This window comes from Folsomia candida, unplaced genomic scaffold (assembly GCF_002217175.1).
Source record: "Folsomia candida strain VU population unplaced genomic scaffold, ASM221717v1 Fcan01_Sc004, whole genome shotgun sequence".
Classification (NCBI taxonomy): domain Eukaryota; kingdom Metazoa; phylum Arthropoda; class Collembola; order Entomobryomorpha; family Isotomidae; genus Folsomia; species Folsomia candida.
In genome coordinates, this window is record NW_019091196.1 from 11178478 (window position 1) to 11196980 (window position 18503).

The window sequence follows — 18503 nt, forward strand, 5'->3', positions numbered from 1 at the left end:
AAATTATTGACAACGACATGATATGAAGTCTAAATTAATGTATCACCGGGCATTTGCCAATATACTGGCGAGACCGCAATCAGTCCATTTCTTCTCTTGCTGTTTGGGCGTCAGAGAAGGACCCTGGTCACCGTCGGAAATGTCGGGCAATTCGTCGGCTGGAACTTGGGCCTAAATAAAAATAAATTAAAATCTATCATTTTTCATGATTAATCAAAGTTTGATTATCAAACTAAAACAACTTGATCTATAAGTAGTTAAAAGCATTTTGAATTTTTTAAATGAACTTACATCTCCATGTGGCAGAACTTCTTGTCTCCATCGATTATCAATAACATTCGACCTGTACCAGTCCAACCTTATCTGTGAATCCATAATTATATAAAATTAATAAATTCTATTATTTTATTTCTTTTTGATTTCACAATCGGAGTGGAAGTTACACAAAACGACGGTTTGTGTACTCGTTTGAGATTTTTGTAATGGAGCGGAGGAAAGACAAATTCTACTTTTTGAACCGCACGTGTTGACGTGAGTGAAGTAAAAATACAGAACTGTCGGTGTGAATTTGATGGGAAATATTTAAATATTTTCAATTTATAAATTTTCCGTGATAATAATTACCTGGATCACGTTCGTATTTCGCCATTCCAATTTCCAAATTTGAAAACTACTTTAACATTACACCGGTAATGTTTTGTTTACAATTCTTATATCCATCCATCTGTTTACAAAGGTAAAAGCAAGTTTTGTGTTTGCCAACAGGTTTGGATTCAATACAGATCGGTTAAAACGAGGCTGACCGTTTCTGTCATCAATTTGTCACAAGAGAAGCTTTTTTTCAAGATGTCACACCAAGAGCTCGAAAACAAATTTCGACAATTAACACTGGGAGCGGGGTTGGATACTTTCAGTTCAAGCGGTGGTGATGTGGACGACAAGAAAGGTAACAACATCGGAAGCCGAAGTAAAGGTATAAGCGTCCCTTTCGAAGGAAAATTGAAATCAATGTGAGAAAATTATTTATATTATCTTAAGCTGAGTAAAGTTTATGGCTGATTCTTAATTTATTTTCTTTTGCAGGTTGAAGGAGCTTTCGAACGTAAAATGGGAAACGGAACCACTCACTGCAGACAAGTTTAAGGCCTTGGTACGTGACATGCTGAAAAGCTACGGACAAGATATAGCATCTCAATTACTAGAAACGTCCAATATCCAAGATAAAATTACAAATGCACTAATCGTTCTCAAAGTTCTGGCTGAAACACCGCATCCTAAAGCGGAACTGGAACTGGAGGTTGACGACAGCAATGACAAACAACAGCTTATCAACACTATGAAACCAAGAGATTTATTCTGGGATATGATCATTACACCAAACCTGCACGACACTTATCACTACTTGGCTCAAGTTATACAGTACTGCTACAAAAACCTACAAAAATTTTCCTGTACTTTGTTGATTGAAAATAGAGACCATTATCAGAGTACATCGTCCACAGGGTTTGCAAGACATCAACTTTTGGGACTTTTACAAAAAGCAGTAAAAACCTTGTTAGTTTTTATGAAACGGGACCTTATAAATGTCAGCTCCAGTGATGGTGCTTTTGAACGAGAGGATAGTGTTAACTATCTGGGGGAAAGCTTGTGTGAGTTTGTGAACAGTGACGCCGATATGGGAATAGATATTCGATGCAGCATCGGTTTGGCAATTACCGGTTTAGTGTTGTATCGATTTAAAGGATGGAATCAAAATGTTGTGACTTATTTCGAAAAATTATTTGATGGCAGTGATTATCTGCCGTCATTAGAAAAAGAAGAAAAGAAAGATGTTGTAGATCTTTTGGAAAATGTACGCAGGATAACGTCCAAGGATGTTAACAAAATAAGCGTCGCTACCGGTATCCTGTGCTATGTCGAGGTTGAAGATGTTAGCATTAATGTGGCTGAATTAATTTATCTTATTGCCAAGCATATCATGGATCTCGACCATGGGTAAGTATTACTATTTCCCACCCTGAATAAGCCTGAACTGAAATACTATTTTGATTTTTTAACGTACTCACTCAATTTGAATTCATGTTGCAATAGAACCAAGGAGGCATTAAATCTGGGCACTGCAAGAGTAATTGAAATGCTGACAGACAAATTAGCCGACCCAAATGCGTCAGAGAAAATACTAGAGAAAGTGTCGACACTTTTTGGGACAATAGAATTTTTTATATTTAGTTACATTCCTGGTCATATCGATGCGGTAATACATTCTCTGCATAATACATTTTTATCACTGGAAGTATATGTGCATGAATTAATTGAGTTGATTGCATTTATTTTGACCAGGTAAAAACGTGCTGTCGAAATATATTGGGTTCGCTCACAAAAATTTATGTAAGAATAGAAGAGCAAGGGATGAATTTTTGCACTTCGCCAGAAATGATTGAAAATTTGCTCAAGAAAATCTTATCTAAGGATGATCATGTCAGATGGATTGCTTTATCTTGTGTTACACGAAATTCGTCTGCATCCGTGAAAGTATTAAAGTTGGAGGAACATTTACCTGTCTCGCTACTGTGTTCTAAACGATCTTCTAAAAATTCGGTACGCACTACATATTAAAATAGTTGAATTCACAATGTATTTTTCTGTATGTATGACTTTCTTGATTAACAAATACTCCAAATATTATATCTAGGCCATTGAATCGTACATTTCATTAATGTCGTACGATTTTCCTTTGAGTGATCGGCAAACTTGGGAGCAGCGCTGGATTCTCCCTCTATTTGAAGTGCAACCAAATCAAAATCACGAATCATGGGCTCAGAAAAAAATAATAATCAAGTCCATTTTGAAACCTCGTGATAGATTTGCTCAGAATTTGAAAATCATATTGAACCCCCTGTTGAATTTTGTAATCGAAAGAATGAATTCAGCACAAAATGGAAGAAAAGATATTGCGGAGTCGACCCTACTTGCTGCCGAAACTATTAAAATGGCATCAGAATTTGGATTACAGATTGATGAATTTGAAAAAAATAATGCCAGCGACAATAAAAACACTGAAAATAATAATAAGGATTCGTTTAAAGGACTAATCCCCCGGAAAATGCTTAACTCTTGGTTGTGGCATTCAAATCCACAAGTCAGACTGGCAGGTGCTTCCCTATTGATTGAAACGAAAAAAACTAGCGAAGTTATCCTTGCAGATGATTTTGAATCATTGAGAATTTTGTTCAAGTACAATTTGATGAGCCAGAATCCATCCTTTCGACAAGAATTTATGTCGTACTTTAAAAAAGTAAGTCGTCCTGAAACCGATATTTGAAAAAGTAACTGCATTAGTTGATTACAATCAATCTTAAAATGGTTTGTTCTGTACTATTTCAGCTAATTCTTAGACTGAGGGATAGCCAAGCGCTACTAAGACGCAGCAACGAGGAGAATGCCACTGCATTGAAGCAATATGAAGAATTCTTTATTTGGATTTGGAATTTTTTCACGGAAGACGAGGGGATATTTACAGGAGCAAATTTTGGCCGAAGATGTTTGTCTCTTGAATGTCTTACTGAACTTGTGGGTACTTTTGGCGACTTGTCAATTTTTAGGGTCAAGTCTGACAATCTCAAATACTTGTCCTGGTTGAGTGATACTTATGAAAACAACAAAATTCATGCGTCTGAAATATTACTCAAGTTGCCAATTCCTGCCTTCAAGGTAATTACAGTGCATGAACAACATAAACATGAACAAAATCTTTATTTTCTTTTTTTCGTTCTTTTTTATATCAGGAGGAAACAATGTGTGAAAAACTTTTCAATGAATCTGTAACCCTTTGTCAAAGCGTGAAGCCTCCGGATTCTGCCACTGGAAGATATTTGATGGCCTTACTCATGAGAAAAACCGAAATTCCCAAGTATTCTCCAGAAAATATTTTAACTGCTCTATATCAAAAGCTTGAAGAAACGTATGCCTCAATTTGTTCAACGTCTCTACTTGAAGTTGCCTGTGCTCGGCCTATGTATGGTTTGATTCGAGGCATTCGAATGATTGTATGGGCTACGGCAGAAAACTGTCAACGAAACACGGAATTTTATCGGAGTTACTTTGAAAAATTGATACCTCTGCTCCTGAAATACGACGAGATTTTGTTCCCCTTGCTGGGAAATGTTGCCCCAGAAGGTTATCTCCCTGGATTACCAGACTCGGCTGATGATAATTCTCAAGTTGTGCGATCAATCACGGCCCAAATGTTGCTGGTGTGTTCTTGGAGGTAGCTTATATTTAAGATTTTAAATATATATACAATATATGCAATATAATGATATATTGAAGATCCATGCGGGATATCTGCCTCTTGTTTGCGGAAATATGTGGCCTCCTCCCACTTGAGGGTGAAAAGTCAACAGGAAACAATCAATTCATCCTTAGTTTTGACCAAGTTTCGTCGATAGGATACCACATGTTGTATCTAATGAAAAATTTAGTTCATCGAGGAGTTTTCGAACAAGTTTTTGTGGGATTTAAAACTTTGGCCAGTCGTTTGTGGGCGTGAGTGTGAAATGTTAATTTGGCATGGTTAATTATGTACTTATTTGTTGTCGTTTTGTCGTAGTTCGTCAAATCCTAATCTATGCGCACTTCCGTCCAAGTGGTTAAACGAAGCGATGGATGAAGAGCACATGAGTTCAAAGTGCATTACCAGAAGAAGTGCTGGGCTACCGTTTATATTTCAGGTGAAATTTATTTTATAAACCTACCCTGTACCCTGTTGGATGCAGATTTGTTTTGCATTTGCTTCTTGGTTAATATGGTTGAATTATTGTAATAAGTTGTGCAGCTTATCATCCTTGTTATATTGTAGGCTTTGTTATCTGCGGAATGCGACAACTCGACATTTCTTGGTGATTGGGTAACGCGATTATTTGTCAGAGATGAATCTCCAATCAATTCAGTAGTCCGTATTCATTCGATGAATGTTCTCCGTGCGTTGTTCAGAGATACGATATTTTCATGTGCAATGATGCCCTTTGTCCCGCAAGGTACGGAGCATTTTGTTTGAATGAAGTGGAGGAAAACAATCCAGGCCAAGTGAAATGTAATTATTTAATTTTGTATCAAGGGTTACGAATTGCTTTCAGAGGTTTGAAATCGAACGACTGGACCGTAAGTTGGCATACTTTTACTTAATAAACTTATTATGATGACATTTATAATTTTTACAATAATTCTTTTAGGAAAGAAATGCAGGTCTGATGCTTTATGGAGCACTTATTAGAAGGACGTTCGGTCCGAAGCTAAATCTTATGAGTGCACCCACATTTTTTCGAAGATTTCCCGAAATGTACGACTTCCTTCTCGGGGAACTGGATGTGTGCCTTAAAGTTTTGAACATTTCTTCAACGAGCTGCTCTGCTGGCACTGGTGATGGGAGTCATTCAGAAGTGATAAGCATCAATGGTTCCGATTTCACATTTCACCTTCTTTTGCTCCTGTCGTCGTTCTCACCCGCCGGTCGCGTTGAAGATGAACACTTCAAACTTTCCGAGTTTATATTTAAGCTAAGACAATGTGCAGCCTGTTCCGACGTTGAAGTACGCAAGTTGGCAGCCAAAGCTATCATTCCATTCTTGAACGGTCCGAACGATTATTCTGTCGCTTTGAATATTATTTCTGAATTAAAGAGAACCGCAAATGTTGATAAATTATCGTTAAATCATGTTCACGGGAACTTGATCCAGGTAAATACATATTTCATGCATGATCTTTAAAATTTTGAATGAGTATTAATAGCTTGATTTTGATTACTAATAGATGGCCACAATTGTGAAGTATATAACGAAGGAAAATAAGTGTATTGAAATTATGTCCAAAGCTCTCTCAGAACTCCTGACTATGGAATACTTCTCCAGTATCAATTGTCCTACAATTTTTGAAGGGATTGCCGACGTAATTTTGGCGTTTGAAAATTTTGAACACCAAATGCTACAATTTCTTTATAATATGCTGACAAGCGTCTACTACAAGCGCTACGACAACTCGAAAATTCCTTCGCGGAACATCGTCCCTGGACTTTTGAAAGCGGATGCCACGATTTCGAAGGGAGTAATTTTGTTTACCATGTCATCGTTCGTAGCAGACATGGATTTGAGCTCTCGTCTTTGTGCAACGTTGTACCATTGGCTAACTTCGTGCATGAGTGTCACCTTTCTTGAACAATTAATGGAAGTTTTGTGCAACACTGAGAAAAGCAAATGCATTTTGGATGTAACGTTTAACGGTTTGGAACCTACTTCCGCAGTTTTATTGGAAGCTTTGATATCTTGCTATGTGAAAATTGATATTATGTATGTTGGACAGTCTGTGGTAGAACTGAAATTTTTAAAATTATTGTCAAAAATAAGTGACGGTGCTTTTGAGAATTGTTTAAAATCTCGACAAGAAGAAATACAAGACTTGACGGATCAATTTTTAAAAAGATTGATAAGTATTTGCTGCACGGAGTTATCCGCAGCAACAACGGAACATAAACGCCTTGCTTTGATCATGTTGTGTAAATTAACATTTGGAACGGAAATTGAAATTAAACAGGTAACTGTTGAATTTAATTCCAAATATTTGTGTTTTACACAAAAATCGGATAGATTAATGTTTTGTTGTTATCTTTAGGAATATCAAGAATTGCTATGTTTGAAGTTACTTGAATGGACCGACTCTTCCATGGATGACGACTTACGACTGGGTGCTGCGTTGGGCATTCCTTCCGTACCTTTGAGTGGTCCACTTTTAAGACTGTCAGGTAAATATACCGATTTTATTTCAATTATCGAAATAATTGAAAGCTAGATGTATTTAGTTTAGTTTAATGATTTTAACTTCTTGTCTTTACAGTCATAAATCAAAGCAGAATTTGGCTTACAGTGTTAAACTTAGCACAAGATGACGACTTAGAGTTTCGAAGTATTGTTAATGCTAAAGTAACTAGCACTAGCTCAGTTGCAGCTTGCGATAGAAAATCGCTGGAAAATTTGGTGCAATGTTTTCTTGAAAGTTTTGTCAAGGTTCACCCGCTCGAGGGGTTGACACTACTTGTCGGACTATTGCTCAAGGATGATTTTGAAATTACAACCGAGGATGCGCATGACGTAAGAGTTAAACGTGAATAATGCTAACAGTGAACATCAGATATTAATTGTTATTGTAATAATAATTTTGTAGGATGATGAAGGAAGACTATTTGACAAAAGTGAGATGAACATGTTTAAGGAACCAATTATATTGGCCAAAGTCATCAAGGAGTATTTAGTGACGCATAAACTAGAAAATTCTTTCCAAACTTATTTTGAACAAAATTTGACACCCCAACTTTCCGAAATGTACGAATTGGCGAGTAACACAAAGCTGTACATTTGCAGTCCTACGTTAAGCACAATAGTAAATGTCAGCCGGATGAGGCTTAATTCCGACCAAATTGACGAAGACGATATGCTAAATAGCTCGCATGATATATTTTGTACGACGAATATTTCTATCGGTAGTGCAATTCAATCGATAGTTTTGAATATTTTGACTGAATCCTTGTTATAATTTATTATTGACTTTATATAATCTTCTGAATTTTGTGAAGTAAATAATAATATAGGTATTTAATAAACGAAACTTTATAATTCTTCAAAATTATAGTAGTTGAATTCCATACGATAATTATTGAATTCTATATTCAGTGCATGGAAAAATAATGAAAACAGCAAATTCTGATCATCTGCCCTCCATTTTCTATACAAACTGACCGTAATATTACATGAATAGGAGTGATGAGTGCAGGTGTTTCCAGTCAAAATTCGGGGATGTTGTGGGTGGTGCAGCGATTTCAGGACAATCCAATCCAGTCAACTGAAAGCTGCATGTGATAGATAAAAATCCAGGCAACAACAAAGGCATATTAACAAAAGACATCTGCATATTACATGATTGCGCTGGTTTTGGGAACCCATATCTTCGGAGATTTTCTTGTGTCCATACGTAATGTGTTCACTATAATTTAGAATTTCATTCCAACTAAAATCCACGCAAGTATGTAATTTCAACCAATTAAACCAAAAATCAAATCTTAGAGGTCTGTATACGTATGTACATGAATTTCTCCTCAATTGCAACTTTTTCAACTACATACATACATGTTAAGTAATTGTAATTACACTAATTGTAAGAATTTTACGCTGTGTACCACAACGTTTAGAATGCTGCTAAATCTCGAAAACATACATAGTATTACAATTTTCCCATTTTCAAACCATCTGGCAAATAACAACCGTGAAAATCCTCACCATTAAACCAGATCCTTGATTACCTAATATTTTTTTTAAACGACATGTCCAGCCATCTCAAGATGTGCCTCATCACATCATCATACACATCTGCAACATCACGTCGAGAAGAAATTAGACGATGAGATTCAATATACACGCAACAAAGAGGCAATAATACGTCCAAATCACAAAGAAAAAAGATGCGATCCGGCTTGGTTGTTACACACATATTATTATTTATTATTGACCATTTCAGTTTAGGCAGGTGTTTGTTAAAAGATCGGATAAGTACACACACGTACAGCAGTTGGCACAAGCCAAACCAACTTTCCATCCATTTCACTCATACACACGACACGTAAGTATGTACATACAAACATGAGATGAGAATTAGCTCAAGTCTACCTATACAGTCGCAGTGCTCCTTCACAAATAAAATGTGCACGAGTAAATTGAAAATTGTGGATGGAATGGAACAGAAGGCCCTTCGTCCATAATAACAGATCGACCTACGTAACACCTGCCTTTTCTCCATGCAATGTGAAAATGCGTCTCGCGTCGTTCGCCTATTGTGCATGGACTCGTGTCGTAACAGTTAAAATTTTCAGTGGAAGTATTGGATTCGTGGTTACTTAAAAGGGCGACGTGGTGGTGGCTCGCTTTATTTTTATTTACCTTAAACGAAGGGATTGACAAGACAAGGCAAGGCACTTAGATTCGTATAATTCTGTAAAAATACATGCATGTGCAGTTCAGTCAGAAAAAAGTCCCCTTATTAATAAATAAATCAAAATGCTGCATGTTTCTTTCTTCTCTTTATAGTTTTCTGAACACATGAGAATTTCCTGTGCGTATTTTTCCTACGGGAATGACAAAATTTATTTACGTGGAGTACCTATTTTCTTCAAGATGGTGACTGGACCGGAAATGGTCTAATTTATCTCTTAAACTTTTCCCATGTTCAAAATTTAGTAAACTGGTTTACGATTACCCATTGTGCGTACGTTTTTCATCCATATCTTGTATTTCATCAGGGACAATTCGTAATAATAAATTGTACTAAATTCTGTGCTTATGAAATGATTAGCTCATAGATAATGAGTTGTTTTTTCGTTAGGAAAAATGCGTAGGAATTTTTACATCCCTGACCTCAACTGGCACATTTGTGTTTATGTTGTTGTTATTTCTCATTTCTGAGAAGGAAGCTCATTAAAAGTTGGAAGGGTCCCTTCTTCTTTCACTCTGCCCAATAGAAGGACCGCAATATGTGGATGGAATTACGTCATGTCACCGACGTAGGAAAAATAGAATTTCCACTTTAAGGGATGTTTCGTTCCGTTCATACAAATACAATACCTCAAAATTTCCTGTCCTTATTTGGGCAAGTTATTTTTTGAATATAAATGATGCGATGCCTGTAAAAAATCAAGGGACTGAACACAAGTCCCTACTATTTGTATGTATGATTTATTTATTGTAACAACTAAATTCATAATTTTCATTCCTTCAGTCCCACAACTTTTCATTTTGTCAAGTTTTTTAAAGAAATATGTCATTTTCACATCTTCCTAAATCTCACAAGTTGTTGAGATTGTACAAAAAATCCAAAATTTAATATAAATTAGTGAAAAATCCTCTGATTGGCACAGAACTCGTTCATATTTTCATCTTCATAATACCCAACCTTTCTCCGCATTATATTAGTTCTACACGACCTCGTTTTCATACTGCTTCTTACGCATTAACGAAGGGTTACGCATGCATGGCCCTTTTCCTCAGAGTGTAACAAATACCAGTCGAATATCTACATATAACGAGCCTCCATAACGATAATCCTTCGAATCCTTCCACACATTTCTAGATCACACAGTCAAATCGTGACGGCCAACTTTTAGTAGTATGCATATACACATCCTGAAGTCCTATTATTAAGCACGATGGAAACTTTCTCACTCTCACCCTCGACGAAAAATTCATCCCTGTCAAGGCTCCGTCCACCACCAGGAATAAAACCAACCCTCTCCTGCACCGAAGCTTTTATTATTTGTAACAAGGAAAAATACGCTTTGCCAGCTAAACGAGAGCTCTCCCGATGGATGGATGAGAAGATAGAATACGACGACCCCGTATAAATAAAGGCAGAAAATACCAGGCAAATACACATCCATGAGAAGAAATGATGTGCATAATGACATGATGAAGCTTAGCTCATCGTCAGTGTAGTTTTCTTCTCGCTTACTGCAACAAAACTACAACCTTTTAAGCTGTAACATTTTTCAGTGGTGGTACTCGTATTTTCATTCATTTCCGTCCATTCCGTTGGTTGGGTGGGTACTTTCAGGGACGGAAGGCCATTTGAACCTTGGGATATTAAGGGACTGAAAACTCGCTCAATTGTGTGTGCTTAATAAATAAGAGTGGAAGACCATATTTCACTGATTTCCACTAATGAAAAATATTTTCATGATAGTGATGAAAAAATCGTGTCGGTAGTAGCTTGGAAATGTGGTTTAAGAGGGTTTGGTGAAAGTGAAAGCTGTAAAAAAATTCGTGTTTTTAATTGACGAGTTGACATCCGACACCGATAAAAATGGTGAGTTTCAATAATTTGGGTTCGTGTAATAAAGTAAAATTAATCCTAAAGCGTTTTGTCTTATGTCGAGTGTTTTAAAGTATTTTGAGTATATTTTGAGATTAGATTTTGCTAAATATAACGAAACAGCATAATTTTGAAGCTAAATTAAGATGCATAAGGAAGTGGTATTAGGTATATAGCGTTGTTACGATTAGATTGGGTTGGACTGGAGTAAGATGATTATCTAATGAGGAAACTTCCTTACAAAAATATATGTTATACAGGAAAATTTGCCAATTACGTAGGAATGCATTCAATCCAGAACTAGTTATTGAGAACAATGTAAAAAATCTTTGGTAAAACACAACCATCGAGCAAAGCAATTAACTCGTCATCCAACCCATTCGCCGTTTATTTACCTAATTTCATATAAGCCCATTGGTATTGCAGCACATGCAATTAAGGCAGTTCTTACGGCAAATTCAAACTTAATGTATACGGTGATTGTTGTTGCAATAAAAGTAGTATTTTAAACATTTTTAAAAGTTTTAATGTGAAATTTCTAGTTTTGAGTGATAAAATTAGGGTTCAAATTACAAGGTGAGATTTTATTTAGTATTGTGAAATTGTGAAATGTGTAACTGTGCAACTTCGACGCCAGATAAGAATTATTGCTCAATTTGAAACATTCTATCGAGTTCGTTGACAATATTTCACAAAATTCTTAAGCAAATAAGTGAGATTTTGCGTTGAACCATGAATTCCATAAATCTGATTAGTTATGTAATGATACATTTGTGGTGCTCCAAATTTTGTCATTTTGACATGTTATTTACAATTTTGTAATACTCGATAATATATTTATATGCCTATTTAGCAAGTTTTGACCCCCGATGCCTTTTGTACACACGGGTAGAATTGCTTGCGGTCAAATTCACTCTTCCAACTTACAACCAACTAACCACACATTTTAGATTACACAAAACAGACGTGTCTAACTAACAAACAATGTATGAATCCAGAATCCGAATGCACAGTGAATTTGTTGAAATGCAATCCTGCCATGAGCTAAAACAACTATTACTTTTTGTATTTTGAGGATCTTGCACAAGTTTTATCAAATCAAAGTGATGCAAAACATTGGATAAAATACTAATACACGACAGATTAAAAAAAATTGTCGCTGTATGAAACTGACCGTAGAATTATCAATGTTTCCACAAGCTTATTTATGGCGAGAAATGAAATTGCATTTTTTCGGATCAAACTTTTATGCATGATTCCTGCTTGTTTTTTTATCGTGTGACTTCTTCTTTTTATAAACTCACAAATGTTGTTAGTTAGATCATCTAACTTAGGATTAGATGAGGCTCAGCCAGTCAGATTACTTACACACAAACGAAAAATCGTCCATCCATCCCGTAAGGAATAGACGAAGTTGGAATTCTGCTAAAATATTAAACTCACTCATATCGTATTCGCTGAAATCATAGGAAATCTGTATGTGTTTAGCTTAGATCTTGAAACGTCTGGATAATACGAGAAAAATAAAAGGTTTGCTTTGCTGCACTTGCTCTTGCGCCCTAAAGAACCCGAATTTTCTCTCTCTTAATAAAATCCGATCCGAGTTTCCTTCGTATCCTGTCAATGGAAATAAGTACACACAGAAACAGACAATAGAATTCAATCCCATGTGAAAGACACTAGTATCATAAATAAGTATGTTATTATTACAGGATTTTGGTGATTGACAAGTCCAATAATTGTGTGACGTTGATAAATTGATTCTGATTATTTTCCCATTTGCGGATTATACTGCGATCGATTTGGGAGCATATATTTTATTCAAGAGGATTGGGACTTGAGACGAATAATTTTAGTAACTGGACAGACAGACCTTGTGTTAAAAATAAGAATAGTTGTGTCTTAACGTCAAAAGTGGTATTTTATCATGACTGTTTGAGACTATTTAAGAGAGTGACTTTCTTAATTAGTTAGAACATTATAAAATTGGATTAAGAGGACTATTACATTTTTAATTGAAGAGTTAGTACGGGGTGTACAAAATAGGGGGACAAACTGTATCGCAAATTAAAATTGCAGGGACTGAAAATCCGACTTTATCGGGATCGGGTATAAATACACATAATAGCAATTTTCATGATGTAAAAATATGCAAAGCTGTAGTTTTTTAGACCCTTGAAATTTGAATGTTTGCAAACTGAATTATTTGAGATTTTGATAAAGATATTTTCTAACAAATTTAAAAAATATATTTTCTAGTCAACATCTGACGACGACAGGATGGAATTATCCAGTGTGGGAGATCAAGTTTACGCTGCAGAGCGGATATTAAAGAAGCGTGTCAAGAAGGTACAGTTTACATATTATGCAAATTTAAGATGCCAATATGCTTTAATAATTATTAATAATGAGTGCAACTACCGGGTAATGCCCACCATTGAAAAGTTCGTAATTAAATGAAATATTTCTTGGTTTTGCAGGGGACTGTCGAGTTTTTTATCAAATGGAAAGGATGGAGTTCCATGTAAGATTATAAAAATGGTTCAGATGTAATGAAGTTAGCAAAGAAATTGAGATGTCTACGGAGCTAATTCATTCATTTTACCCGTTTTGGCTTTTTGGTTAAACATTTTATTTTTTTCAACGGGATATCTTTACAAATTTCGAAATTTTAAACGTTTTCCCTGCGGTTATTTATTTTCATCAATTCAAACACATATGTAAATATTTGTATTTTGTCTAACTCTGATTAATAATTGCAGTCACAATACATGGGAACCAGAGGAGAATGTTTTGGATTCAAGACTGATTGAAATGTTTGAAGAGAGTCAGAAGGGCACAACCGTGAAACCGAATAAGCGAGGTCCCAAGCCAAAGCTAAAGGTTAAAGCACCAGTTGCCGTAAGTTTCAATTTCATACAGTAAAAAATAATCTGGATTGGATGAAGGCAAATAAATGAATATTATATTTTTATGCCAACAGAAGGAGCGTGGCAGAGATCGGGACAGAGACAGAGACATGTCGCCAATGTCACAAAAAAGCAAAACAAGCGAGACCAGTCGCGAATTTTCTAAATCCAAGTCGCCTTCAAGCATGGACGATGACGAAGACTCTGAAACTGACGATGAAGAGGAAAAGCTCAGAAAGAAGGAACGATCCCCAAGAAAAGACACGCTTAAGAGGAAGGCTGAAGTTATTCAGTATGAAATCTTATTTATTTCAGACTTAAATAAACCTAGTCTCTGATGTTCAATGGATTATAAATATTTGTACATAATTAAATTACAGGGAATCTGGAAAAATCGGAGTGACCATTACAACAACCCCCAAAACTAGTCCTGTCCATCAACAAAACAGCAATAGTGGTGGAAGTGGTAAAGGGGACAAGGACTCTCCAGTATCTCCTCCTCCAGCCAAAATAGCACGCACAAACTCCAGCACGTCCCCACAAAGGAAGCCAGAAACTAATAAGGAGACCCCAATAAAAACCGCTGAAAAAGACCGAATTACCAAATCCCCTGCGAAAACGGTGGAACGTAAAAATTCTGTGACTTCGTCATCAATCTCGGCCCACACGGGTGGAACTGCAACCCGTGCCCCTGCCCGACCCATCAGTCCGACCAAGCTCGCCACGTCGACGCCTGTATCGTCCTTGGCGAATGGTGGCGGAGGTGGTCCAGGGAAAGGTCGTAGCCTCTCCTTCCACCGTGAAGATAATAATAATTCGACTTTCCATTGCAACGCCAGTATCAAACTGGAGGAAGAAAATAATAACGCTCTCCCCGCCGAGTATTGGAGGACGCGACAACCCCTCGCAGACCAGATCGTCATCACGGACGTGACCGTGATGGATATGACTGTGACGATTCGGGAGTGCAAAACAGAGGCAGGGTTCTTTAAGGAGAGAGAAGACGCAGAAAAATTGGCGAAACAAGTAAAAGAGGAGGAGGCAAAAATGCTTCGCCAGGCGCAACAACAGCACCTTCACGGACGGCCAGCAGGGAGTAGTCCATCCTCATCGCATTTTAATGGAGGTCAAAACGGTGGCTACACGTCGACACAAACCTCGTTAAATGCGTTGTCCTCGTCCGCAAAATAAATAAATAATATGTATAATTTTATGGCTTATAAGTATGCCATAAACTATACTAACTTGAGCCCTATGCAAACTTTGAGTGTATCGTAGAATTTGCAGTTTTGGTCCTTAAACAAGCTGCATACAATTTCGACCTATGTGTGTATTACTTTAACGTAACGTATTTTAATGAAATACTTTATTTTTATTTCAACCGGTGCAATTTGAGTTACTATATTTTACTTTGTTTCTTTTAACTTTACGTAAATATAATGGTTTATCACTACTATTTAGTTTAAATTACGGACTGAAAATGTAACTGTACGGCAATAGTTAGTGTTTGGAACCTTACAATGTATGTATGAAGGAATAGACCCAGTTATATAGTACCTGTAGACATTTTTTTAACGAAAAAGAAGCATCCTTTCTTATTAATGCAGTATTTTGCAATTTTTGTTATCAACAATGAAACATTTTATTTACATTTTAAGCCTCTAGCTGACCGAAATTTTCTTATGGTTAATGTATGCATGTACATAGAACCGTAGATATTGTGGTTTGATGGCATTCATGTCAATGTACATAAATTGACAGAGTTGCTCTTGTACATACATGCATTTTTTTTTAGATAGTAACATGCATGTAATGTATCACAACCCTGAACCTTAGGAGGGGAGCTTGCGAGGTTGATAATAACAGATCCTGATGCCCTTTGGATATGTGGTAGGGTCCTATGAGTGTACTAAAACCCTGAAGTGGTTTGACTCCATGGCCACATTTGCGCCCGCCACACCCACTCAAAAATGCTCAAAAACCGCTTTCACTCCGGTTTTCACTCACTCAAATCCACGCCAAAAATCCAATTTTGCTCGGATTTTGAAATTTCTTTCACCATTACACTCCCAGATAGTTGCTTTCATCAATTCGATATCAAACTCAATATTTTCGAAATTATTAGTATTTTTAAAATTTAAAATTCTGAATGAGCATTGTTGTAGTAATCCACAACGCAAATTATGCCTGCGAAATAATCATCATCAAAATTGAGTTTGACATTGGATTGAAGAAAGCAACTATCTGGGAGTGTAATGGTGAAAGAAATTTCAAAATCCGAGTAAAATTGGATTTTTGGCGTTGATTTGAATGAGTGAAACCTGGAGTGAAAGCGTTTTTTGGGCATTTTTGAGTGGGTGTGGCGGGCGCAAATGTGGCCATGGAGTCAAACCACTTCAGGGTTTTAGTACACTCATAGGACCCTACCACATATCCAAAGGGCATCAGGATCTGTTATTATCAACCTCGCAAGCTCCCCTCCTTAGATGAAAGAACGTGTTAATCTTTATTGTTGAGTTTATGAAATCGAATTCTATATTCTTGGTAGAATTGTAAAAAAATAGTAACACAACGTGTCTATTAAATTTAGATCAACCAACAGCAGCCTCATCCTTTGAAATCAGTACGTAATAAATTTTAGTGTAATTGATACTATGTTTGCAAAATAAAGAGCAATTACATAATTACACCACATTTACGAACTGTTTATATATTTCAATGTATTTATTATTCAACAAATAATTCCTCGAATTAAGTTTGATATCTTTTACGGAAAATTGACAACTTAAAAATCAATCAAACTTGAACTTCAAGTGAAAGCATGCCAATAAAAAGAATACGAATCACCACATGGCCACGCATTGCCACTGAATGGGATGCGATTTACTAATCAAATGTATCATCGATTATCCACGTGCATTCATTGAATCAAAGCAACCCTTTCAATTCATTTAAACGGTAATAAAATAAAACTTGTAAAAAATGCAGAAGTCAAATTATTAACAACATAAATTAAGTATTATCTGGGCAGATGCTCCAAAATCATACGCTGAAAAGTTTTTCGAGGAATTTTAGATAATGCAATTTTAATATTCGTAAATATTTTGATACGATTTTCTGCAACCCTAATAAACAGTTGAAATGGTATCAATCTACTATTCATTCTACTATACAGTACTTTGATCATGTTCTGTTTACCTAACTAAAATCTGATAAAATAAATTTGTGACTGATTAAGGTTTCTGAATATACTGGTTTATCTTAAATAGGATATATAATATATAATACTATATCCTATAATACGTACACCGACGACTAGTTTATATGACTTCGTCCGTCTGCACCACACTGCACCGGTTGAGTTGAAGTTTGACCTTTGCAAAGAACCTACAGAAAACTAAGACGCAGTTCTTGAATAAGTTGTACAAAAATGAGACAAATACCGAGAAGAGGTCGATGAATGAAAGTGGATACATGGAAGAAAATATGCAGGATAAGCTATACAAAATAAAACCTACTCCAAGCAACTTTGCGAGGCCTTTTAAGACGGCATTATTACATAAAAGCCAGACTCTAATGAACGATTGGCATATAATTTTTAGCCCGGACTAGGGCTTATGTAATCGACCTGTCCGTCTGTCTGTCTTTCCATAACTCTCGAAGGAGTAGGCTGAATTTTACCAAATTTGATACAGACATGCATCTGGGCATCGACCGAGTTCGAAGATGGGTTAGTGTTTCTCACGGGTCGGGTTCTTGCAAATCCGAAACCCGAACCCGAACCCGATGCCACTGATCCGAAACTTGAGGGCAACCCGAACCCGAAACCCGTTTGCAACGATCCGAACCCGAACTGGCGGATCAAATCCGAAACCCGAACCCGAAAAACCCGAATATATTTTAACTTTAAGGGGTGACTGGCTTTTTAGCTAAAAATTCTTTGGAAGGTTTCAAACAAACAATACTTCTGTAAATATGACCGAGGAATTATAATTAAGCACATTTCTGCATAAGTACATAACTCTTAATTCCTTGACCATAATAATGCAATCTCAAAAAAGACCATGAATAATGGCTTTCCGTGACATTCAGAAATTTTTAAATCAGTTGAAAACTGAAAATGATTTTCAGTTTCAAGTTTCCAATATTAAAGTAAGCTCAAGCTAAATATTTTGCAAATTTTTGATAAAAAATATATTTTATTTTAATATTCAAACCATAACACTAATTGAAGACACTTGTGAAAAGAAGTTACGACAATTAAAAATTTGAATTATTTAATGAATTACTGCAGCATAACCGTCGTAGCAAGTTTGGTTAACACTTTATTTTCTTTTTTAATGTTTTCGTGTTCGTTGTGGCAAAAAGTTCTTGTTGGTTCGGGTTTCGGGTTCTTAGTCGGAACCCGAACCCGACCCGAACCCGAAATTTTGGGATCACATTTCTCGGACCCGAACCCGAACCCGAAAGTTTCGGGTTCAAAAATTTCGTATCCGAAGCAGGACCCAAACCCGATCCGAACCCGAAACCCGAAGTAAGAACCCGAACCCGTGAGAAACACTCGATCAAAAAACATTTAGACCAATGAGTGGTACCCTGGACACGACTATCACCTCGAAAGTATCCCTTGTTAGCTAACTTTTAATTTCAAATTCTTTGATGAGAAGCCACTAATTGTAAGTATTACCGTGC

The 18503-nt window shown here is 36.3% G+C and overlaps 2 protein-coding genes across 9 annotated transcripts; both read left to right on the forward strand.

Annotated features, from left to right (window-relative positions):
• Window positions 1–410: 410 nt before the first annotated feature.
• LOC110849146 (thyroid adenoma-associated protein homolog) lies at window positions 411–7674 on the forward strand. Of its 2 annotated transcripts, none has more exons than XM_035850844.1 (17): window positions 411–689; window positions 766–1010; window positions 1084–1995; window positions 2092–2254; window positions 2341–2598; window positions 2693–3295; window positions 3385–3711; window positions 3786–4267; window positions 4330–4545; window positions 4610–4730; window positions 4859–5036; window positions 5117–5160; window positions 5232–5735; window positions 5809–6585; window positions 6664–6793; window positions 6886–7139; window positions 7213–7674. In XM_035850844.1, exons 2-17 carry the CDS (start codon window positions 847–849, stop codon window positions 7579–7581), a joined length of 5502 nt encoding a protein of 1833 aa, XP_035706737.1. In that variant the 5' UTR covers window positions 411–689; window positions 766–846; the 3' UTR covers window positions 7582–7674. The 2 variants fall into 2 exon arrangements, with proteins under 2 accessions (XP_035706737.1, XP_035706738.1); XM_035850845.1 differs by lacking the exon at window positions 411–689 and having other exon boundaries at window positions 936–1010; window positions 1084–1150; window positions 1254–1995.
• Window positions 7675–10513: 2839 nt separating this feature from the next.
• On the forward strand, window positions 10514–16509 carry LOC110848915 (chromobox protein homolog 8). Of its 7 annotated transcripts, none has more exons than XM_022096267.2 (7): window positions 10514–10896; window positions 13162–13251; window positions 13383–13426; window positions 13665–13803; window positions 13886–14103; window positions 14192–15663; window positions 16285–16509. In XM_022096267.2, the coding sequence occupies exons 1-6, from the start codon at window positions 10894–10896 to the stop codon at window positions 15000–15002; spliced, it is 1305 nt and encodes a 434-aa protein (XP_021951959.1). In that variant the 5' UTR covers window positions 10514–10893; the 3' UTR covers window positions 15003–15663; window positions 16285–16509. The 7 variants fall into 7 exon arrangements, with proteins under 7 accessions (XP_021951959.1, XP_021951960.1, XP_035706908.1 ...); XM_022096268.2 differs by having other exon boundaries at window positions 16298–16509; XM_035851015.1 differs by having other exon boundaries at window positions 16329–16509.
• The last annotated feature ends 1994 nt before the right edge of the window (window positions 16510–18503 follow it).